The following is a 25,142-nucleotide window of genomic DNA, read 5'->3' as shown; positions in this document are numbered from 1 at the left end:
GGCAAAACGAAAGCCTTTCTGTAGAATTGAAATGAGGAGTTGGGAAGACAGGGAGGGTGGGGAGTGATGGAAATGAGGCTGGGGGAAGATTGCTCTGGACTTTCCAGGATGGATTGGAGGGACAGGAGTAGAGGGCTGTAGGAGCCAGGTCAGGAGACCACCTGGAGTGATGCAAGAGAAAAACGAGGTAGCCTTTCTAAGGCGTCAGTCCTAGAGATGGAGGGAAGTCGACCGGATGTCTGATATTATTTCAGAGGAAAAATGGGCATAATTTGCTAAAGGATTAGTATTCCTTTAGGGGTGGAGCGCAGCTGCAGCATAGGAGTAGGGGGGCTCCCTGTATCCTGGTGGGGGAGCCGGGATGGGCACCTGGCAAACCTTATCTCACTGAGATAAGGTGTATCTTTCCGGGGTATCTTGCCGGAAGTCATACACCCCACGAGAAGGAGGATCCAGATTCAAACCTGGGTGCCCGTGATGGTCATATCCAGGGAGGAAGGGCGTAAAGCCTGTGGCACTTGGGAACACATAGGATTCCTGATGCTATCTGAGGGGAGCCCCAGGAAGCTTCACTGCATGAAAATGTGGGAGCTTTAGTTCCTGTGAAATAAAAGATGGGAAATGTTAGGAGATGCAAACGAACTCGGGCTGTAACAGGTCCAATGAAAGCAGAAGGTCTGAGGCCAAATAAACCCTGGACCCACACTAATGCCTGTGCCCTTCTGGTGCTGGGGACACGGGACCTACTTCCAGCCCCTCAGACATCCCCAGAGTCCTGTCATGACCCTTGTCCTGTCCAAGGGTTTGTCCTAAAGGACCTGGCTGTAAGGCAGCCTTACCTACCTCTGCTTTGTCAATTCTAAATGCATGTTTTTCCCATTTTAACATCTCTAAAATGAGGGTGTGGAATACAATCAATGGCTGTCATAATTTAACTGTCAGTTTCCCTTTCTTAGTAGTTTATACAATTATAATGGGTCTTACAATTAATTGTGTCTGAGAGATAATGAACTATAGTGTTTCTTGGTAGAGTTACCCAAAGATGATATATGTGAGATAAATTCCAGATGTCTTATAATAATAAGAGTTGCTTCCAGTTATTGAGAAATTACAAATTTCCCAGGCACTTGGTCAGGTCGTGGAGAAGTTTCCTCGCAGCCTAAAGTAACACAGTCAGTGCCATCCACAAATATGCTTCTGGGGCAGCAACAGTGCCTTCAGACAGAGCTGCTGATTTGTTTAAAAACCATTAGTGGGCTTCCCTGGTGGCGCAGTGGTTGAGAGTCCGCCTGCCGATGCAGGGGACGCGGGTTCATGCCCCGGTCTGGGAGGATCCCACATGCCACGGAGCGGCTGGGCCCGTGAGCCATGGCCGCTGAGCCTGCGCGTCCGGAGCCTGTGCTCCGCAACGGGAGAGGCCACAACAGTGAGAGGCCCGCGTACTGCAAAGGGGGGAAGAAAACCATTAGTAAGCAGACAGGATGCTCAAGAAGAAATGCATTGTAGCATACCATGAAACTCAAATAGATGTTTCCAGAGACAGATTCACCATGAAACTAATGAAGCTTAAACTGCAAGCCCAGTACTATTTTTTATCATAACTTGTATTCTTTCCCCTAAATTTGTATTCCTTTTCTTCCACAAACCTGGATGTGACCCTATTTTATTCCCCTAATCTTGTTAAATATTCTGTCATCTATCTCAACCACGGTGAGATTAAATCCTTTACTTTCAGTTTTAAATATTTTTTTCTGCACTGCAGTTAGGCATATCAGACATCTTGAGGTGGTACCGATTGAATTCAGTTGCCCTGGGCTCTTAGTTTAAATCAGAAGTTGGGAAACTTTTTCTTAAAAAGCTGAATAGCAAATATTTTAGGCTTGTGGGCCAAATGGTCTCTGCTGCAGCTACTCAGCTCTGCTGTTGCCTCACAGAAGCAGCCACAGACAATATATAAACAAAGGAGAGTGGCTGTGGTATCAGAAAATTTATTTACAGAAGTACCAGCTGGCTGGACTTGAGCCCAGGGCCGCAGTTTGCTAACTCCTGGTTTAGATGGTCAAAACCTGCATCTGCGTTACGCATCTGTAAATCTATAGATGGATGTGGACAGGATATACATAGATCAAGATATAGATACAGATTTGTCTGTGGTTCTTTGTGAATATGATTTTCTTGCCTCATTTCAAGAACAGGGAAGTTTTTTTAGGACAAAATGATTTTTTCTATATCCCATTAAAGTCATCTTTTTACTCTCCTCTGTGAGCATAAGATGAGAAGGAAGGAGGTAAGAAACTGGCATCTGATGAATGCCTGGTAATTACCAGGATTCCAGGCAGTTTACATATGTGGTTCTCTTTTCGTCCACATGACCATGCCATGAGGTAGGTTTAGAGGGTCCCTTATTCCACAGTTAATAGGAATCAGTGAATATCTACTTAAAGGGAATCTGCTGAAAATGGGGACCAAACTTCATACTAAACAGTGAAGGAAATTTCTCATTAGTACGTAATCACAAAAATATAATTAAAATACAAAAACATGTTTATTGTATCTCATAGTTCGCAAAATTGAGGTTATAATTGCAACTATGCTCTAATTTTTACGATGAAAAAGGACTCAATTGAGTGTTAATTTGAGGTTATATTTTCTTTGCAAAAACTAGATGATAATACAATATAACTTCACATTTTATTTTCTCAACATTCTGGGGGAAGGATTGTATGGTATTTTTCCCACTTTGAAGTATCAGTTGACTTGTCTTTCGTTGTTCCAGTACGACTGTCACTTGTTAATGGCTTTGGTGTATTTAGAACAGCTCTCCATCATCATATCCACCAACTTCATGGAATCCTACATCCTTTGTAAGCTTTGCCTTTTCACTTTGCAGATGGTTCACATTGTACTATTGGACGCTGCACCTGATAGGGAGGCAGAGACTGAAGTTCAAGGCCGTGATGCCCAAGGTATAGGCTGCTGTTAAATCATCGAGGATGTGTGCGTGGAGACCTCATTAGAGAAGTGGTTTTTAGTTATGAGGATTTTTGCTGCCCTGTGCAATCTCTGAGCTACGCAGACTGGGATAAAGAAGAAGTTAAGGAAGATCCCTTGATTTGTCACTCCTGTGTTGTCGATGAGAAACTGAGGTTCAGAAAAATAAACCTGCCCCAGGTCATCTGGTTTCTAGGTGGTGAGCCAAGATTCAGATCCTGGTTAACTAGTACTGGTTATCTATTACTGCATAACAAGCTGCCACAAAACTTAGCAGCTTAACATAACACACGTTTATCATCTCAGTTGCTATGGGTCAGGAATCCAGGCGTGGCTTACCTGGGTCTCCTGCTCAGGGTTTCTCACAAAGCCTGTGATGAAGGTGTCAGCCAGGGCTGGGGTCTCATCTGAAGGCTCCACTGGGGAAGGACTCTTTTTCAGGCCCCCTTTTGTAGCTATTGGAAGAATTTTGTTCCTTGAAGGCTCTTGGACTGAGGGTCTTGGTACCTTGCTAGCCACTGGCGGAAGGCCACATTGAGTTCCATCCCACGTGGGCCTCTCCAAGATGGAGGTATGAACACCTTGCTTCATCAAAGCCAGCAAAAGAGGGAGTTTCTGGTGGTCTAGTGGTTAGGATTCAGCACTGTCACTGCCGTGGCCCGAGAACAGAGATCCCGTAAGCTTCACAGCGCACCACCCCCTCCCAAAAATACAGCCAGCAAGAGAGAGTCTACTAGCAAGGTGGCAGTCACAGTCTTTTATAACTTAACTCCAGAAGTGACATGCCACCTTTACTGTATTCTGTTGGTTAGAAACTAGCCATAGGTCCCAGCCAACTTTCCGCAGAGGGAATTAACCACATGTGTGCATAGCAGGAGGCAAGATTCACTGGGGTCATCTTAAGATCTGACTGTTAACACTAGATTCCAAAATCTTTACTCTTCTCCTTTTTGGTACTGGTTACCAGGGGAGCATGGTGGATGCTTGCACCATGAAGAAGAAGCTTAAAATATAACCTTACATCACTTTGTAGCACCACTACCTTGGAATGCTTGTGGATGTTGACTAAAAATGCTTTGTCAATAACAAGGCTTTGCAGATACGCCAGTCCCTAACACAGTGCCTGACACATGGGAAGCACACTGCAGATGACGAAACGAATGCCATTGAATGGGGAGAGGGGATTGGGGGCCAGATTGACTTTAACATCTCAGGATGTTTCAGAGATATGGCTTGTTCTGGGGAGGAGAAAAGGAAACACCCAGAGATGGACTGTTTCTCTCCACGGGCTTGGTTCAGATTCGCACTGTGCCTGCCACTCAGCATGGCCCAGGGGTCCTGCTGGAGCCGGAAGTACAGAGCTCATGACTCCTGTCTCTAGCCTATAGGGGGAAAAGAATATGACCTGCCAGCCCTAGGACAGCATCCCCTTTATCAGGAAGTGTAAAATGAAAACCAGGGTACTGGAGAGGGCATGTTGGTGGCACTGTTAATGGGACTGTTGTATATTTCAGCTGGTGATACTATGAGGGGCTCAGAGGCATGGAACAGAACCGCTTGGTCTGGGGAAGGCTGCTAACCCTGTCCGCAGGCAGAAGACTCCAACCCTCCCACCTCCCCAAAATAAATGTGGCCTCCTTTAGGGGGGGCTGGATGGACCTGAGAACGCTGACACCCAGGGTCCCTGCAGAAATAGACAAGTGATGACTCAGGCTTGGTGTAGACGGTGCAGGGCATGGTGGCACTCAGACATCTTCCTGCCAGGGCTTCTTCCAAGTTCTAGTTGATTTCCCTGTTCTAAAGAACAATCTCAGGTCTGAAGAGATGGCAAAAAGTTCCATTAGCCACATGACACTCAGCCACAGGCCCGACCCATCCAAGCTCAAATTCACTCCTGCAGTAGCTAACACGAATCGGCCTCCGTGCTGTGCCGGGCGCAGTGTCACATAGCCTCCGAGCGTGGCCTTGTGTGCTTCTCATATGCACAACAACCCTGAATTAGGAGCTGTGGTCATTCCCACTTACAGATGAGGAAACAGTCTCCTAGGGGGTAAGTGACAGAGTTGAGATCTGAACTCCTGAACCCAAGTCTGTGCTTCTGTGAAAGCTCTTCCAGGCCCTCCTGCCAGGGTGGGCTGGAGGCCTGAACCCACAACAACTTCCCTCACAGGCCTTTTGGATCTTGTAACCCACTCATTTCACAGATGTGTACACTGAGGCCTGGGAACAGGAAAAAGCTTCTTCAGGTGCCTACAATGAGTCCACCACAGAGCTAGAAGTAGAACTCAGGTGTGTGTAGCTTCTTCAGAATCGCTTGGGCTGGGCACGGAGATTCTAGGAGGCCTTGGGGCTGACTCGGAGGGAATAAGGAAGCCCCTGACACACAGTGGGCGCTTTACCTCCGGGAATTTCCATGGGGGATCGGTAGGATCCTGATGTGGTCTGAAGGCTGTAGCTTCTGCTGGAGAGCAAGGATCAGGGTGGCAGCCGAAGATCAGGACAGGTGGGCTAGCTGCGGCCTCAGCACACCTGCCCCATCAGAGGGGTCAGTTCTGCGCCTGGCTAGGGAGCGTGATGCTACACGTGCCCGTTTCATGGCACATGGATGGGGGGTGTAAGGAGGAGAGTCCAGCGGTCAGCCGCCACCTTCCTCCCTCGGTCTAGGACCTTTGGTGAGCTGCAGGTACTCGGAAGATGCCTACCAGGACCCAGGAACCAGCCACGGTCTCAGGGAACTACCTGGAAATGGAATTGAGCTTTTCTCCCCCGAACTGGAGTCCAGAGGAGAGGGGAAGCTGAACTGTGGACCTCAGCCCTCCCCCTCTCTGGCTGGCTCTAACCTGGCCCCGTTCCCTGCAGAGTCTCACCCAAGTCCCCGTGACCGCTCTCAGCACAGGGTCCGGTCCCAGCAGCGCTGCCCCCCTTCCTTCCTTTGGTGACCCCGCTGCCTGAGCCTGCAAGCTGTGTCCCTCATCTGTAAAATGGGGGCACAGATATAACAGTGACAATGCCCCTGGCTGGCATTGCTGCTGTCTGGGGTAAAAGAGAAAATGATGTGCTAAGAAAACGACCAAGTCAATGCTGGAGTTTTCACCCTCTTGGGCTTACTTTGAACGAAGCCTGGGAGAGGATATTTCCAGCAGGTCCGGCTTTGTTCCTGTCAGGGGATGCTCAGCTCGGGTGAGAAGAGGTGGGTAGGAGATGGTGTCTGGCTTAAGGGTATGTCAAGACACTTGACCTTAACTGGCCTCATTGGCAAAGACAGCCAGGACCCTGCAGACAGAGGGACAGCTGTTGACTCTCCCCAAGACTTCAGCAAGTCCCAGGAGGGGGGCCGGGGGGAGAAGTGCTAGGTGAGGAACAGGGGGGACAGGAAAAGAAATCAGGAGAGGGAGGGCAGTGAGAGGAGTGGAGTGAGGGAAACAGCCAGGGCTACAGAGGAGGAAACCACAGTGACAGAGGAAGTAACCAAATAATTGGGGGGGGGGGGAGAGAGAGAGAGAGAGAGAGACAAAACAAGATGAGAAGGGAAGACCCTGGCTAGCCACACCTATCTGGCTTCCATCTGTGAGACTGATCATTTGGTCCTCCTGTCTGAAATCAAGTTCATATCTTAAGAATAAACTTTACTATGCAAGAGACCAAAGGTGTTTCCCCTTCTCAGGTGAAAGAGGGCTTCCCTGCTGCTTTTCGCTTTATAAATTAATCATTGTTTTCAAATCCCAGCAAGTAAATTCCCCAGGTTGCCGGTGCTTTTAATTCCTGGAGATGCCAGGAAGTGCCACGTTCCGCCAGGTGTTTGCTGCCCTCTCCTGGCTGAAGCCCGGTTCTGCATGCCCCCTGCAGATGGGAACCACAGTGACACTGCGTTTTGGTGACAGGTTAAGGATGAGTTATCCCCTCACCTGGCTCTAAAATCACAATTGGAGCTGAAAGGGACTTAGGTCTCTAGCCCCAACCTCTCCCCTAAGCTTTAGACTTGAATTTCGACCAGCCTGCTGAATATTTCCACTTGGACCTCAAACGGCAGGTGCGCAGCGTAGCTTATCTTTGCTGTCGTCCTGGCCCCGGGGCACATACTCTTGAAGTCTGTGAACACCACACGGTCCACCCTGTCACCCACCAACCCCCGTGAGCCTCCAGATGCCCCTCCTGCCCAGCCTACACATCCCAGTAGTCGCAAGTCCCGCTGAAACTTCGGAAGGATTCTGTCTCATGGAACCCCTGTCATCTCTGCAGGTCAGTCCATGACAACAGCTTCCTGACTGCTGTCCTGTCAGAGAGCAGTCTTTCTAGACATAGGTGATATGGGTGTGGATACTGATGATGCTATAAATACAGATATAGATGACATGGAGGTGGATATAGAAATAGATAAAGATGATACAGATATGGATATGGCTATACCTACAGATGTAGTAGATATAGATCTTCTGCAGAATAAAGTCCAAACTCTCACTTGGCCAACAAAACTGTTCATACCCTACTCTGGCTTGCCCCTCCAGGCCCATCCTATTTCCCTTGCCTTCTATTCCAACCACAGGGCAACTGCTCATCTCTGAAATTGTTTTTATCCATTCTCTAAACACATATGGGTTCTTCCTAAGTGCCAGGCTTTGGGGTAGTCACTGGGATACAGAGAGGAACAAGATAGACCACCCTCAAGGAGTGGAGCCTCACAGACCAAACACACAAGTGCAGCCCAGACATCATCTGAAGAATGAGGGGGTGAGGTGAGGCTCTATAAAAACTGGATGCACTTGGTACAGATTCCCATCCACACTCTTAGCTTTCTGTTGCTGCCTAACAGATTGCCACTAACTTAGTGGCTTATAGCAACACATGTGAACCGTCTCACAGTTTCCATGGGTTAGGAGCCTGGGCATGTCTTAACTGGGCCCTCCTCTTGGGGTCTCACAAAGCAGCAGTCAAGGGGTGGGCTGGGCTGTGCTCCTTTCTGGAGCTTGGGAGTCCTCCAGACTCACCTGACTGTTGGTCCTTGTGGTTGTAGGACTGAAGTCCCACTTTCATGCTGGTTGTCAGGTTTCACGCAGGGCTGCTTTCAGGTCTAGAAGCCACCACAGTTTCTGGCCTTGTGACCCTCACAGACCCTTCCCGACATGGCAGCTCACTTCAAGGCCAGCAGGTGATTCTTGCTCCATTCAGCTAAGATGGAGTCTTATCTAAAGTAACATAATCACAGACGCGTCTATCCCATTGCCTTTGCCATATAATGAAACCTAATCAAGGGAATGACATCCCATCACCTCCGCCACAATCTCTTGTTAGAACCAAGTCGAAGGCTCAGCCTGCACTCAAGTATGAGGATTATACAAGCGCATGGCTCGTTTGGGGTCACTTTATGGCATGGTCACCATGCACACACCTCGTAGACTCTTCTCAAGATTCACATACACTTCAAGTACAGGACTGTGGGTTGAGTCCCAGAATCTGCCTAAGGACTCTCGTTCCTCCTGAATTAGTTTAGCTGTGGGACATCAAGCTTTCCCTTCTCCCCACACATATCCCTACCCAGGCCACAGGCTCTAGCCCCATGTTCAATGCCCGGTAAAGACAAAACCACTCCATAAGGCCATGGTTGGTGATTGTCTTTGCAGGACCACGATCTTGTAATTTTAGCCAGTCTTGTACCTAACACCCTTTCAGCATGTGGCCATATCCTCTCCTCTTTGTCATTCCCGGCCCTCAAGACCAACCCCCCCACCCCCACCCCGCCGTCTCCAATTTCTGGCTACTTTTTCTTACTGAGAGGTTTGGCAGTCTTGTGCCTTTAGGGTTGCAACTTCCACCTCAACTGGATCAGTAAAATGTTTCACTAGGCAAAGGCAGTTCCTGCCCTAGGATGAATTCTCAAGTTGGGTGTTAAGATAGAGTGCTTTATTTATGACACAGTGCACAAACGATTACAAAATGATAATGCGTTAGGATCAGTACTGGAATAGAAATGCCTTAGGGTGCTCTGTGATCCTAAGGGAGGGATCACATGAGGAAGCCTACAGGCAGCAGCTGGGAGGCTCTGGAGGCAAAGCCATGACCGGCACCGTCAAGGTATCAGCAGGAAGACGAAGGGGCGTGTGTGGGGAGCGGGCAGGGAAGGGGAGAGTCGAGACAGACACCGGTAGGGTAAGAGAATCTGAGGAAGTGCTGTGATTCAGAACGGCCCACCTGGGTGTGGGAGAGCAAGAAGAGATGAGGCTGTGAGGAAGGCAAAGCCAGGTCATAGAAGGCTCACACCCCTTGCTAACGGAGAAGATTGAATGGAGTTTTGTGTCCACAGTGCTGAAGGGTCCATACTCCAGGTCAACACATAAAATGGGCAATGTCCTGGATAAACCGAAACATATGGTCAACCCTAGCTAAGCCTCACATATCTTTCCAACCCTTTGGCCACAGCCTCTGGCATGCTTCCAGTGTTGTGCTCCCAAAGCATGTGGTGGACACTCAGATCATAACCTCAACCACACTCTCGTGCGATTATTTGTGCTCTGTTTCCCCCACTGGACTAGGAGAAATGATGGCTAGGTCTTATTCATGTTTGTACCCTTAAAGCCATCTCTCTGCCTAGGACAGAAGAGGCATTGATATTAAATCACAATAAAATAGTAGCTAACATTTAATGAAGGCTAAGTATCTGTCAGGCATTCTTCTAAGCCCATGACACAGATTATATCATTGAAAAATTGACAGCACAGCACTTTTATTGGATCCATTTTACATATGAGAAAATCATGATGCAGAGAGGTTGTGTAACTTGCCTAAGATGACACAGCATGAGAGGAGGGAGAGGATTCTAATCTAGATCTTATCTCCAGAGCCCTTGAATGAATAAAGTCAAGTCTTGAGAGAACAAGAGTGTGGATTTGTAGAATCGTCTAAGAGCACGTTTCCCAGAGCCTGTCCGGCCAGGGATGCGTGTGTGTCTGGGCAGGCACCAGGCATCATTTGCTTGATCTTAAACAGTGGACCGAACGACTCTCCATCCGTTATCTCCTGTGGTCCTCACAATAACTGTGATCTCTAGGCAGGTTCGTTATTCTCGTTCTATGGACATGATCATTGGGGTTCCCAGAATCAGTGAGCTTCTCAAGATCACATGCCAGAGCCTCTTTCTAGTCCATATCTTTGGACTCCAAACTGAATGGTCTTTTTACTGACAACACAGTTGTCCTGACGGTAATGATTCCTTCTGATGAATTTCTTCATTGCTAAAATGGGAATGATCGTATCTACCTTGGGAGGCGGTTGTGAGGATAAATGAGCTGATAGATGTAGCAACTGCTCACTAAAGAGTGGTGGGGGGTGTTGACGTTGTTACAGTTGTCACTGTCATCATCGTCATCGTCATCATCACCTGAGAAGATTTGGGATGAAGAGAAGGCAGATTCCAGCTATGGATCAGGAGGCATGAATTTAAATAAAATGGCCAAACACAGGAGGGAGTTGAAAATCTTGTTTGGGTTCATAGGCAGGGTTGGAAACATGGATTCAGGTCTGCAGATCAGCTGCACTGTTGATCAGAAAATGTGATCAGGAAGGATCACCAAGGGCCGGAGCCAGGACTCTGGTCCAATCCAGGGCCAGGAGCAGACATTTCCAAGCGTCCTTACATCATGGCCCTTGCTGTCACACCATGAGATCGCTTCCTGTTTGTCTGAACTCTGAGCTCAGGAGGACGGGTCCAGCTTATTCATCATTGAATTTCAGCTCTGTGTCCCCCAGTGCCTGCCATATAAATATTGGATGGATGGATGGATGGATGAATGAATGTACAAGTGGGTACCCACTTACACAAACCAAAAAAGCATGGATTGGAACCTAGCAGGGCACAGAGCCAGATTACACAGAGCAGGAGAGCTTGGAGTATGTGACCCAGCCTCCTGCATGGACCCTGTCTTGTAATTTCCCTCTTACACACCCAGGGAACCTGGTGCTGACCATTGAACCAAAGACTCTCCACCAGGAGCAAGGGAGAACCCTTTTTCTTTGCTGAAACAGTGAAGCGTGCACACACACACACTGTCCCTCCACCGCCATCATCACCCCCCTCACACACAGGGAGTTTATAAATATAATAATCTCAAAGGATTGTTTGCAGTTAGCTTCTGCCTGAGGCGGGGCCATGAACCAGATGAGCTCGCAGTGACTTTTCAATGAGCAACACTGTGCATCGCGGTGGCTTCTGTTCTCTCTAGCAGGAAGCACACTTGGTAATTTCAAAATCGATTCTAAAGGCCCCCAATTGAAAGAGGTTGTTTCCTTTAGTAACCATTGACTGTCAAAAAAATAATAATAATATGAAGATATGGTGACAGACGCCATCACCGAATTTATCAATCGTTGGATGAATTTGTCTTTATTCTAAGAATGTTTTCATATATTTGAAAAACATAGACCTATATGTGCAGGACACATGATTAACATATTCATATTCCCGTTGATTTACCAAAGCTTGCGGTAACTTTGGTGTTTCAAGGCATCTGCAGCCCTCCAGGGCTGGGACCCGATGATCTGATTCAAATTCTCACTGTTTCCACTAACTAGCTGGTAAAGTAAAAGTTATGCACATTGCTTCACCTCTCTCAGCCCTGTTTTCTTTAACTGGAGCACTAATTCCTACCTGCCTTTCAGGTGTGTTATGAGGTTAAATGGGGTAACAGATAAAGCACACACCTATGTCGAACGGATGCTGTAGCTTCATCCCGTCTGACACCTTCGCAGTCTTGCCTCGGCGCAATCCAAGACTAGACGTTCCTTAGTTTCCTTCTTCCTTCCCCTCTAGGTTCCTGATTGTCCTTGGGTGCTTGATTCTGGCCGTCCTGACCACCTTCAGGGAGTACGAGACTGTTTCGGGAGACTGGCTGCTGCTGCTGGTGAGAAGGCGCCTGCCCCGTGGTGCTGTGCTGCGGGGGTAGATGCTCTGGTGGGACCGCCAACGATGAAGACAAGGAGGCCCTTGGGTGCAGTTCTGCCCAACCGGTTTTGGCTTCCTGGAGTCTCTGGCCAAGTCCAGGCCCAGGAGAAAGCATTGGTGGATCAGTTGCTGAGGTCTGCTGGGGGCACAGGTGGAGCAGGGAATGGCTGGCCTGTGTTATTCCAGGTTAGAGATAAGGGGACATAAACAAGGTCAACACAAACACCAATATCCACTGGTTAAATGATAAAATACAGCTTCCCAACCCTCTGACTGTAACACAAAGGCATGTTTCGTCCCAACCCTTTCTCTGCTTTTCCTCCCTAAACCCTGAGGATCTCTTCCTTCAAGGCCAAGCAACAAATCCCATTTCTGCATGAGCACTCCAGGACCTCCCTTCTGGGCCTCTGCCTGTTTTTACTCTCCAGTCTGTATCCCGTGGTGCGGCAGAGAGAGCGTGCAGTTAGAATTCTCGGGCAAGTTACCTAACACCCCGACTCAGTCTCCGCCCACCCTCACCTAAAAGATGTAGCAGTGTGCGGTGAGGGGCCGACAGGCTGGTGCGGCCTCCACACCCGGCCGGGAGGAGGCTCCCGGGAAGGGCTGGATCCTTCTCCAGCTGGCCTTTTGAATGACCACTCCTTCCTGGATTAGGATCAACCCACCTCTCTAGGGTGAGGCCCCACCCTCTGCACAGGGAAGGGATGCCAGCCCCCAATCAGGGTTTACGAAATAGCAGAACCTTTGCCTGCCACTGAGCTAACCACGTGTCCGTGGTGCCGGCATCAGCAGGTTCCTTCCAAGGGCAGGTGTTGACAGTCTACAGGGCAGATCTGAAGCTAAGACCTGAGCAGATGACTCCTGGGAAGCCATCCAGTTCCAGGAACTAAGTTTCGAGGATTGCTGCAGCTCCCCAAGGGCCCCAAGGAGGTCACCAAGCAGTGGGGGCGAAGGTATCTCCATCTGACCCACAAAGGAGGCTCAGCAGGGAAGATGCAAACCCGCTGTCCCGGGAGACACCATAGCATGGTCCTGACGGGCTCAGAGCCTGATCACCTGCCTGGGATTCCTTCTTTGCCACTTTTGGCCTTGAGACATTTGTTCAGCCACTCCTTGCCCAGCCTGGGTTTTTCAAAATACAAGATGAGGGTCATATTATAAAATACTTCCGGAGGTGCCTGGCCCAGGAGCTGTGCTCAGTAACCATTGGCCACGATTAGCAATACCAGGGACCAGACACCGGCTGGGCAATATCATTGATTCCTCTCCTTCCAACCCAACTGAACTTCTTGGGGGCTTTTAGTACATTAAAGGGATTTTTAAAAAATGATCCATTAGAACAAAAACATAGAAAAAAGGCTTAATGTTAGAGACAGTTAGCACATCAGAGTGAAGACAGGAACTGCCCCAAACTGAATGGAGGTGATCAGCCTGTCCTACCCCCTCTACCACCAAACCAGCAACAACAGAAATCCAGCTCTTCAGAACTTACGGACAGAAATCGCTAGTTCTGGACAACCGGGTCCCGGTTAATGTGTCTCTCCACATGTGCTTCAACGCAGGAAACATTTGCTATTTTCATCTTCGGAGCCGAGTTTGCTTTGAGGATCTGGGCTGCTGGGTGTTGCTGCCGATACAAAGGCTGGCGGGGACGACTGAAGTTTGCCAGGAAGCCCTTGTGCATGTTGGGTAAGCCCTGACCCCGAGCCCGGGGGTGCCTCATCCCCTTCTTTTGGTGCATTATTTCTCTGAGGCAATTTTAAGCAGACGCTGTTCTTCTGGGAAACCATGCGGCATCGTGGGGGCCCGCCCCGCCTCTGACCCTCCCTTCAATCCTCCAGCAGGTGGAATTCCTGCCCCCGTGGCTTCTCTTTATAATGAGTCCACAGGGCAGGAATTCTTAATGCGGGTGGGAGACACTCTTGGCATTTGGGTCGTGAAGGAGCCACAGCTCATTGCAGGATGTGGGGCAACCCCCGTCCCTGGAGTAGTAGCACCCCAGTCACCGTGACAGCCAAACTGCCCGTGCAGTTCGACTGGCCCCGGTGGGGATGGGAGGCGTGACACCATTACTGGTTGAGAATGACCTCTGTAGGGCCGCAGAGGTAATTCTTCCATCCTAACACCCAGTCTGGAAGAATCTAGCACCTGTGACCCCCCTTGCCACCATAATGCTGTGTCCTGACCCACCTTGCTTTGGGGAGGTGTCATGGAAACCCCTCCATCCAGGTGTAGGCATTTTGATAGCAAAGAAGGTGGAAGCTCTCACACACACCTATTGGTGCACCCCACCATGTTCCCGTCTGAAGGTCCTACTAAAGTCATACAGTGACAGGACGAAATCTACCTGCAGTGATGGTTAGGAGTCTTGGAGCTTCGACTTCCTAGGGATGGTTAAAGTCAGAGGATCATAGAATGTCAGGGCTGGAAGGGACCTTCAAAAGCGTTTGGTTGAAGATGCCCTCCTGTCTGATGCTCCAGCCCCCTTTGCAGCAGCCTTTAAGTGGTCCCCCAGACTCTACTTGCATACCTCCAGTCACGGGGCGCTCACCACCTCTCGAGGGTATTCATTCCATCTTAACTCCTCTGACTCTCTTCAGATATTCGAGTTCAGCCATCCTATTCCTCCCCTCCCCTCCAGCAGTCTCCTTTCATTGGGAGGGATGTGCTTAGCGGCTTCAACCCCATCTTATAGCCCATTTTCTTAGCATCATAGACCCTCTCCTCTGAGCTGCTGCTTATTCCTCACTCCCCTTTTAAAAAGTGACCTGCCGGGACTGGACACAGCCCTGTGGGTACGAATGACCCAGCCAGGGAGGAAGAGCTGGACCCCTCTCCTGTCCTAGGCGCCAAGTTCTCTCCATGCCTCCTGGGGCTGTGTTGCCGCCTTTGCAGGTTGCCTCACACAAAGGACAGGTACCAGCCTCACTGTCGGCTGAAGCCTCTCTTCCTTCTTCCCATTTGCTGCTGAGGTTGGAAATCTGAGGGTTTTGTTTATTGCTTAGAATTTTGAGTGCAAGGAGGGTGGGTGTGTGTACGCACACGTGCACACGTGCAATTTTGGAGCACTTGGTAGTTACTGATTTTTTTTCTCTCTTCCTTTGTCCTCTTTCCATGTCTATCGACCGTGTCTGAGTCCTTTACAGCTGCTATAACAGTACACCACAGACAGCGTAGCTTATAAACAACAGAAATTTATTTCTCACAGTTCTGGAGGCTGGACATCTGAGATTGGGGTGGCAGCATGGCCGGGTTCTGGTGAGAGTCCAGTTCCTAGACAGCCGTCTTCTTGCTGTGTCCTCACATGATGGAAGGCGCGAGGGAGCACGCTGGGGTCTCTTTCATAAGGGTACTAATGCCATGCATGGGGGATCCACCCTCATGACCTAATCACCTCCCAAAGGCCCCACCTCCCAATACCATTACACAGGGGGTTAGGACTCAATATGAATTTGAAAGAACAGTTTGAAAGAAAGTTGGCAGCCCCCAACTTTCCTTCCCCTTCCTCTTTCCTGTCTTTCTTTTAAGGCTTAAGCTGACTTCTTTTTGGGGTGACCTATCCAGTGTGTGTGTGTGTGTGTGTGTGTGTGTGTGTGTGTGTGTGTGTGTGTGTGTGTGTTGGCAGAGGTGGGGGAGATGACTTTGTGATCGACGGTGCCCAAATTCAGAGGTTCCTGCCAAGTTAGAGGATGTCATAGCATGTGGAGCCCGGGCCCCTCCGGAACAGGGGCGTTCCCCGTGGAGCTGTCTCCACTATTCCAGGATGGTACCGGAGCTCCAGATCACGTTCCCCTGCCCGCCTTCCTGGAGAGACAAGGCTGGGCCTCAGCCTCCACCATCCTTGCTGGCCTCTTTCCTGATGTCGCTGCATCTTCTGTTCTACTCCTCTCAACTTCTCCCGTAACGTGGCCCCTGTGGGAAATGTTGCTTTTCTCTGTGTGTCTGACAAGAGGCTGGTCATCACGTCCGCACACATCATGGCCTCCTTGCTCGAAGCAGCCTCAGACCCTGCCATTCTCGGCGTGGATGGGTCCCTCTGGGCCAGAATTTGCTGTCCTGTCAGAGTGTCGTAGACTTGAGTCACATTTACCCTGCACCTAGGTTTTGTTTTCTCTTTTACAAACGTGATAAACGGGTATCTTTGCACAGATAGACTGAGAAGCCTGGCCAAGGATATAGACCTATTGGTATCCAGGTGTCTGAGCACTACTTTTTCCCAAGGCGTAGGCGCACCCGGGAGATACTTGACATGGTGGAAGGAGTGCCAGCTTTTTTGGCAGACGTGCCTGGTGTAGATCAAGGAGCCTAATCCAAGCTGGGCGGCAGCACAAACAAAGGTGTAGAGGTGTGAGAGGACACTGGGGGCTCAGCAAACCACACATGCTTCTAGAAGGTTCCCAGGGGCTGGATCACAGAGGGTTTTCGGAAGTTTGGACTTTGCCCAGTGGATAAACATTCCTACAATGTGTTCCCTGGAATCCTGATGCTCTTGCAAAACAAACAAACAAAAACAGTTCAGACAGGTCAAAATCTTCGGAGAAAGGCTGGACTTCATTGGTAAAATTGAGAGCCACAGGGCCTATTAGCATATTAAAGGCTCTGAGAAGTCCTGCAGTAGCAAAACCTGTTTAATTGAATTTTTTTCAGATTTACTTGATCATGGGATCCTTTTTACTTGCTTAGCCCCCTGCACTACAGTGGGGGGATAACAGATCCGGGAGCTGAGGGGAGGGCATTGAAAGGAATAAGAAAGAGACCAGGCCCTCTTTCTTCCATCCTCAGCCATTTAACTTCAGGAGCCAGCTTGGCCCTTTCAGAAGTGCCTCATCCCCTCGGCCTCTGCTTCCACCAGTCACAGCTCTGGTAGACGTTTCTGGGTCACCTCCTGACAACAGCATCCCACTTCTGGGCTGGGCCCCATGTTTTCCCACAGTCTACCCCAGGGCCTTCTCTGAAGCTGAGGGAGGTCACAGGCAGTGGAGCTGGTGAGTGTGGGGACGTTGCGACCCCCTCAGCCAGCAGGGAACAGGATCTGGCGGACAGATGGCCCAGCTCCCATCTTTCAGAGGGACAGTGGTGGGAGGTGTTCTGCCTACAGCTCAGAGGCTCCAGCAGCAGCCTTGACAACGTCCCTCGCACTGGCCTTTTCCCCGCCCCCCTCTCCCCTCACTTCTGCTTCCTGAGATCATTTCTCATTAAATCAGCCACAGCTTCGTCCCTGGCTCAGGGGCTGTTTGCAGGGAAAACCCACAGTAAAGCAGCATCTGAGCTTCAGGCTTCATCTCCACCACCTGGGCAGCCCAGATCCCTTCTCGGCTGGAGAGGGGCCCCCGAGTGCCACCCCCGGAGGGCCTTGGAGCTTCCCTAGGATTTAGAGTGAGCGTTGGAGTCCAGCAGGCCTCCTGCATCCAGTCCCAGGTCGGCCACATCCGGCCGCGTGGCCCTAGGAGGGCATTCACGCTCAGAGCTCCTGTCTCCTCACCTGTCACAGGAGAACGCGAATCACGTGCGGTCCACGTCACGATTTAACGCAGCAGCGTTTAGCTTGTGTTCGTCTGCCGCCGACTGCCTGTGGCGGCTCCCGTGCCTCGGCCTGACCTCTTTTCCCCCTCCCCTGCCACCCTCCGTCCTCTCTCCAGACATCTTCGTGCTGATTGCCTCTGTGCCGGTGGTTGCCGTGGGAAACCAGGGCAATGTCCTGGCCACGTCCCTGCGGAGCCTGCGCTTCCTGCAGATACTGCGGATGCTTCGCATGGACCGGAGGGGCGGCACCTGGAAGCTCCTGGGCTCGGCCATCTGCGCCCACAGCAAAGTAAGTGTCGCTGCGAAGAGGCCAGACCGCGCTGGCTTCCTGCCCACCTAGGCCCATCCGTGGCATCTCCTCCCTGACAGCATCCCCAGAGGGTGGTTGTCCTGCCCACTGATGATGACAGTGAAGATGGGGGGAGAAGCAGCAGCAGGAAGGAGAAGCACACACAGGTGTGCCGCAGCCAGCAGATGCAGGTAGACCCGGGCTCAGGTCTCAGCCGCACCAAATGCAAACAACTTTGGCCAAGTCACTCAACCCCCTTTGACCTCAGTTTTCCCTCATTCCTAAAGCAGGGATGATAATGCCTGTACCTCCGGATTGTGGAGAGGATGAAATGAGCCAATGCAAACCAGCATGGGATGGGAGGGAAGGGTTCTGGAATCCGGCAGACTGGTTTGAATCCAGACTCTATTGATGGGACTTTGGAGATTTCCTGTAACCCCTCTGGGCCTTCTCTCCTGCCGTTTATAAAATGGAAATGATAATGCGTTCACCTCAGGGTGAAAAGCTCTTAGAATACACCCAGTTCATTGATGTGGTTCAGTTGCTATTGTTATTACGTAGCCAGAAGCACAGGTGCCTAGAATTTAGTGTTTGATACAGATTAGCTCGCCCCCGGGGTCAGGCACTGTTCTTACCCCATTTCGGTGCTAAGGAAGCAGATCTGGAAAGAGGAAGTGAGCTGCCCACCAGCACAGACCCAGGCCGTCTGGCTTCAGAGCCTGTGCTCAGTGATTTGCTGCTGGTCGTGGCGGCTCTTGCCTCGCCAAGGGAGATGAGAAGCCAGGACAAGTGGGACCTGGCCTGATCTCTCCCAGAGTCCCACGTGCTTGTGCAGGTGTGGAAACCCAGGCAGGCAGAGTCCAGCGTGTCTGGAGCTGTCTCTGTCATGCTCCCTGTGTTTCTTTCCTATGGTTAGCCCAGACCTTTGGTAGCACTTTGTGTTAACATCCCTGCCTCAGCCGGACCCTGGAGAAATGAAGCAAAAACCTCTGAGTAGTAGGAAAAACCTCACACTCCGAGGCCAGTTCAGGGGAAATCGGAGTGAAGGACCCCTGGGATGGGTGTTCTTTAGGGGATAAAGCCAAAGCTACCTTTGTCACTACGAGAGCATCTTCTTGTGCCAGGCTTGGTGGGTACAATGGACAGTTGGTGCCCTGACCAGGCTACCTTTACCGGGAGGATGTGCTCAGCCCTCAGCTGCTATGAGAGCTAGCCGCTAATATTCCCAGCTGTCCCCTTCTCTGGAGACATACAGGAGCGCAGCCTTGCCCAGGAGCTTATACTGTTCTCATCTTCCTTCCCCCACATGAGGGAAGCACACAGCCGGTGACTGACTGACACAAGTACCTTTCTTGTGTTGGGACCAGCCCTGTGGTGCAGTTCACACTCCAGAGCTCCCCGTGGGATCAGGCTGAAGGAGGTCCAGCAGAGACCACATCCTTGCTGAGCTCTTGTCTTCTGCCCTGTCTGGTTTCTTTCACTCCGTCTCTCCCGAGACCCTCCCTCAATCATCACATGCACCTGAGTTTCTGTCTCAGGCTCTGCTTCTGGGGAACTACACCAAAGGCAGTGATCCTGGGGCAAGTTGCCATTGGGGAGCTCAGAGTTTCCCTTATATGCGTTAACAGCACCATGCCATCCCCACTTGGCAACCCCAGACTGCCTCCACACAGCTAACTCCTGGGTTCTTCCAGCTCAGTGCACACCCAGATATGCCGGCATGTCATCGTAGAATACAGGAGCTCAGGAGTCAGACAGCAGCTCAGTGCAAATTTCAGCTCTGCTGCCTTCCAGCCGTAAGACTTTAAGAACATTGCTCTGTTTTTATATGAGCTTCCCCAGTGGTTAAAATGTGAAGCCTTCCAGTGGCTCACATAAGAAAAAGGTACATGTAAGTGCCTGGTGAATAGTAAATGCTCATTAATGGTAGCATGGATTATTTCAAACATGCTTTTCTTCACGAACATACAAGTAAATATATACAGAAAATGAAATACAAATTTAAAACACCCGGAGTCTCTCACTGGAGGATGCAGTCTCTTGCCATACATGTGTTATTCCCCATCTGTGCCACTTCTGGCCACAGGCTCGGGGAGGTCAGGGCTTTCTTTTCAGAGTTCTTTCTTCACCCGACCTTCTATTTTGTCTTTTATCAGAGGACTTGTCAGCAATACCTAAACTTGTCTCCATGGAGCTGAGCTGATTCCCAGCTCCAGTGGAAATCAGGGCTAAAAGGGCTGCTTACGGTCCTTGTCCTGTGCTCCCTCAGATTAGAATAGATGACAGTTGGATGTTTGCTATGTAATTCCTGGGAAAAGATGGTCCGCGCCACCGCCAGACCCCACAACTGATGCCAGGCGGGCAGAACTTCAAGTGTGTGGCAGGAGACCAAAGGCAGACAAAACAACTGCTTGGCAAGCTCTGTATCCCATCCTTCCCCCAACAGTCCCACTAGACGAGCCTTCAGCCTTTCACTGTGCCGAAGCTGCAGAGCAGTTATAGGGCTGGCCTTCACTTCCGGGGCAGGCAGTGTGTTCAGGAGGTAAGCGCTTACCTGGATTTGAGTCCAGCATTTACTAACTGCAAGAGCTTAGACCAGTTCCTTCTCTGAGCCTGGTGAACAGGCACTTACCAATTCATTTCTTCATTCATTCAGAAAACGTGTTCTCTGGGCCAAGTTCCATGCTTGACTCCCCTGGAGACTCAGAGATGAAGAGTGACGGGCCCATACAGGGTTGCACAGGGTTAGACTTTAAAGTTAACACTCTTACTAAAGTTAGGATCAGCCGGGCTCTGCTTCCAAAACAAATAAGCCCTGGAGTCTCTGTGACTTAGCACAAAAGATGTGGGTGTCTTCTCACTCACACAGTGTCTCATGTGGGCTGGGTGGTCCTCATCTGTCTTGGAAATGAGCCTTGAGTCACCAAGGCAAGGGAAGGGGAGCCCAGAGCATCCTCTAGAATGGATGTAAGGCAGGAAGTAGCTCCCATCACCCCCCCACATTGGCTGGACCCCAGGCCCTCAGCCCGCACCTGACTGCAGGGGGGCTCAGGCGTGTGTTCTGCCACAGAACTGCTGGCGAAAACTGCCTCCAGGCGGAATTGCCTTGAATAGCCTTTGAGATGACTGCAGGGCACAGAGTGGGGACACATTTCACTCCTCAGGGACGACCTTTATACCAGCTCCTAATCCCACCCAGCCAGTGCTTCTGTGTGTGCATGGACAGCTGTTTCTCTGCTTAAGCACCAGGTGAAACTTCTGACTTGCGTTTGGGGGCCAGAGGGTATGAGAAAGCTTAGGCACGCCAGAATCACACCTAACAGAGCAAGAGGGTCATGCTCATACAGCCACTGGGGAAGGACGATCCAATTCGTCTTTTCCTTCTCGAACCCCAGCGGGGCAGACACTCACGGAGGGGAAGGACTGGCTGGATTGCCTGCAGCATCTCAGCTAACCTCTCTCTGCTGTAAACTCACACGAGTGCACTGTGCACGGGATGCTGTGGGGAAGGTCAGGCCTCTAAGCAAATGAGCATAAGAAAGTGTTAGAGATTGAAAGTTTGTTTGGAAAATAGTGAAGGCATTGAAAGAAAGCTAGAAATGAACCCTAGCTCTAATTGGGAGAGCAGACATCATAATGGAGGTGACGTGAGTCTGAAGATGACTCAGTGCTCTCTGGTTGGTCCCATGGGGAGGGACAGGGAGGACAGAGGACCAAGGTGAACAAAGGCACAGAAGCAGGCAGAAAGCAGCCCTGTCAGCGCGACGCGATTCACCCATAAAGCCAGCTGACTGGCCGCAGATGGTCAGATAGATGAACTCCATCGACACAAACAGCTTCATCCTCTGTGATGACTCAGCAGGAATGACGGGCCTAATCTCCAGGCGGTGTTCGCCCATGACTTTGACTTTCTGCTGCCCAGCCTACCACAGTAACCACAGCAACCCTTGGGACTGGAATAGAATGAAAGACATAGAAAGCACCTCAGGGCTTGTCATGGTCAGGATGTTTGAAACCTCAGTGATTTGCCCATCTTTGCCATATCTCTGCGCCATCCTTACTGTTCCTCAACGTTTTCCTTTAAATCAGCTTTCTTCTGTTGACGTACATGTCCTAGTCTGTCATGCAGGAATATCCACTAAATAATAGGTTTTAGTGTAATCTATGCTAATGTGTAATATGGTCTAAATCAGTAGGTGACCACGTCACATAAAAAACACCTGTCTGCATTTGAAGTGTCTGTGGCACTTTTTGGAACTCTCTGGTCCAGTCCCTTCATATTAAAAATGAAGAAACTGGGCTTCCCTGGTGGTGCAGTGGTTGAGAGTCCGTCTGCCAATGCAGGGGACGCGGGTTCGTGTCCCGGTCCGGGAAGATCCCACATGCCGCGGAGCGGCTGAGCCCATGAGCCATGGCCGCTGAGTCTGCACGTCCGGAGCCTGTGCTCTGCAACGGGAGAGGCCACAACAGTGAGAGGCCTGCGTACTGCAAAAAAAAAAAAAAATGAAGAAACTGAGGCTGGGGAGGAGGGGTCATTTGCCCAGAGTCACACACAGTCAGTTAGTGGCAGGGCTGGGTCCCTGTCCACAGCTCCGTCCGCTCTGCCAGGATAGCTCCCCATTGCTATCTGTCCCTGTCCCAGTAGAAATGAGCTGTGTCCTTGCCCTGCCCAGTCCTGGGTAGGGTCGGCTCTCCTGAGTCCCGAGCCTTGTCTCAGAGGCAGTGGCCAGTCTCTCCTGCCTTCTTGCCTCCAGGGGAAGGCCCTTGAGCTGTGATATAGAGATCGCAGAAATCTTCCTCTCCTCCTAGAGCTATACACTTGTTCTGTTAATGATGAAAATAATGACCATATTACTGATCCTACTTTACAGTGATGGGAGATGAGGAACAGAGAAAGTAAATAACTTGCCCATGTCACAGAGCCAGGCAACCTGGACTCCAGCTCCAGTGTGTCTGCTTCCAACCTCCGCCCAGCCTCCACTCGTGACCCCCTCCCTGTCTCCGCTTTGCCCTCCCAGGAGCTCATCACCGCCTGGTACATCGGGTTCCTGACACTCATCCTTTCTTCATTTCTCGTCTACCTGGTTGAGAAGGACGTGCCGGAGGTGGATGCCCAAGGAGAAGAGATGAAAGAGGAGTTTGAGACCTACGCGGATGCCCTTTGGTGGGGTCTGGTGAGTCACCACCTTGAAGGCTGCCCGGTGGGGACTGGCTGTTAGGGACAGAGAGAGATGGCGGGCGTGGCATGGATGCGCTCGGTGGGGCCACTGCCTTCTGCAGCCACAGGGGAGGGGAGGCCTCCTCCATTTCTGAACCTGCCCCTGGGAGACGCCCCCTGCAGGGGAGGCCCTTGGAAGGGGCTTTTGCATAGTGTTTATAAGAAGTCAGAGCTCTCAGCAGTCTGGTCCTACGGTCACTCAGGTACCTTACCTCACTCGTCGTAGGCTGTCATCCGCCACACCGTGCTGTGCAGACAGACACGGTGGCAGATGGAGATGTGTGTACCCAGACCCTCAAACACACCTAGAGACACACGGCCCCACACCCACAGGACACGTGGCACTAAAGCATTGCTCTAGGCACTTTACATTTATAAATCTATTTGAAGCTGAAATAACTCTTATTAGCCCCCTTTTAAAAATGGGGAAACTGAGGCATGAAGTTGAGTAACTAATTCAAGGACGATCTCTGAGCCAGTTAGTGGTTGACTTGGGATTTGAACTCAGGCATTTGGGTTCTAGAAGCCACACTCTTAACTGGTCCGAAAGCCTGCCTTCCACGTTCATAAGTACATGTGCGCTGATAACCTACACATGTAAACACACGCAGGAATATTCAGCTCATACCAGGACAGACACGGGCTCAGACCTTAGCCATGCACACATATACACACAATGCATATGAATACACCCCAAGAGCACATACATTTAGAATCATGGCTGTACACAAAATCGCACATAGGCAGATATACACATGAATGTATATCACATGCACATGTGTGCAATTATTGAAATATTCGTTGACTGATTGACTATAGGGAAGAAATCCTTAACTTAGAAACAGGTGTGGTCTCAAGGCTCCCATATAAATTCGCTGGTACTTAGCACCATCTCTCCCGTGGGAATCTTATTCTAAACAGCAACAGCACCCCGGTCAGCACAAAGGCTTGTAGGTGAAGCTCAGCTGATACATCATTAATTTCCTCTCCCTGGGAAGCCTCATGTCTGAACTCTTCTCTCTTCAGATCACACTGGCCACCATTGGCTATGGAGACAAGACGCCCAAAACGTGGGAAGGCCGTCTGATCGCAGCCACCTTTTCCTTAATCGGCGTCTCCTTTTTCGCCCTTCCAGCGGTGAGTATCTTTGGTGTTCTCCCTAGTGTGATGGGCAGGACCCCTCACCGCTTGGCCCCAGTTCTACTTTCCAGCCTCATCTTCCATCGTCTCGTATCTTGAATTCCAGCTCTATCAACTCAATAACCATCCCCGTAGCGTGGTTTCCTGTCTCTCTTCCATAGGCTGTGCTAATCCCTTTGCCAGGAGTGATCCCCCCAAACACCTACTCTTCTTTCAAGACCCAGTTTCTTTTTTTTTAATTCTTTTTAATTGCAGTATAGCTGATTTGCAATGCTGTGCCCATCTCTGCTGTACAGCAAAGTGACTCAGTTATACACATAGAGACATTCTTTTTTTTAATCTTTTCCATTATGGTTTATCACAGGATATTGAATATAGTTCCCCATGCTGTACCGTAGGACCTTGTTATTTATCCTCAAGACCCAGTTTCAATGCTGTCTTCTTTAGGCTGAGTTAGTCCTTCCCTCCTCTGGGCATAGCTCTTTAAAGGTGTTTCAGACCCCATGCTGGGATTGCACATTTCCAAATCTGCCTGACCAGAAGACTGTGAGCTCCTGGGGAGCTGAGATTATGTCTTTCACCCACGTATTCCTTGCACGTAGTGGGTCCTTTGTATATGTGAGTTTCCTTCCCTTGCCCTGTCATCTACTGGTTTATATAAAAAATGCATTTCCCTCAAGAGTAAGTTTTGACCCCTGATAGAATAACTTCCCCAAAGCCCAGTGCCCATCAGTGTAATAACAGCAATAATAATAGATAGCATTTGTTGAACATAGTGTGCCCTAGATTCATGCCAAATGCTTTACCTACACCATCTCACTTAATCTTTGTGACAACATTAGGAGTTTGGCGCTACATTTATCTCCATTTTCCAGATGAGAAGACCGAGGCTTAATTGGGTTAGTGAAGTTTCCACAGTCACAGGGCTTTGGGTTGTGGAGCCAGGGACCCAGGTCTGCTCATTCCAAGCCTGGCTCTTAATCACAAAACTTGAAGAGAACCTTCTTGTATAACAAACCCTCTTCCCTGCCCTTCACCTCCCATCCTTT

At 50.2% G+C, this 25,142-nt stretch overlaps 1 protein-coding gene across 1 annotated transcript in view; it reads left to right on the top strand.

Annotated features, from left to right (window-relative positions):
* The window catches only part of KCNQ3 (potassium voltage-gated channel subfamily Q member 3), a 293,437-nt gene that overhangs the window by 225,808 nt on the left and 42,487 nt on the right, over positions 1-25,142 (top strand). Inside the window, exons 2-6 of the mRNA XM_060128526.1 lie at positions 11,792-11,882; positions 13,486-13,612; positions 17,563-17,735; positions 22,754-22,909; positions 23,980-24,090. Coding sequence (XP_059984509.1) covers positions 11,792-11,882; positions 13,486-13,612; positions 17,563-17,735; positions 22,754-22,909; positions 23,980-24,090 — 658 coding nt within the window. The remainder of the gene's footprint in view (positions 1-11,791; positions 11,883-13,485; positions 13,613-17,562; positions 17,736-22,753; positions 22,910-23,979; positions 24,091-25,142) is intronic.

This window comes from Lagenorhynchus albirostris, chromosome 17, assembly GCF_949774975.1.
Source record: "Lagenorhynchus albirostris chromosome 17, mLagAlb1.1, whole genome shotgun sequence".
Taxonomy (NCBI): domain Eukaryota; kingdom Metazoa; phylum Chordata; class Mammalia; order Artiodactyla; family Delphinidae; genus Lagenorhynchus; species Lagenorhynchus albirostris.
Note: the sequence above shows the minus strand (reverse complement) of the source record. Positions and strands in the feature narration are given on the sequence as shown.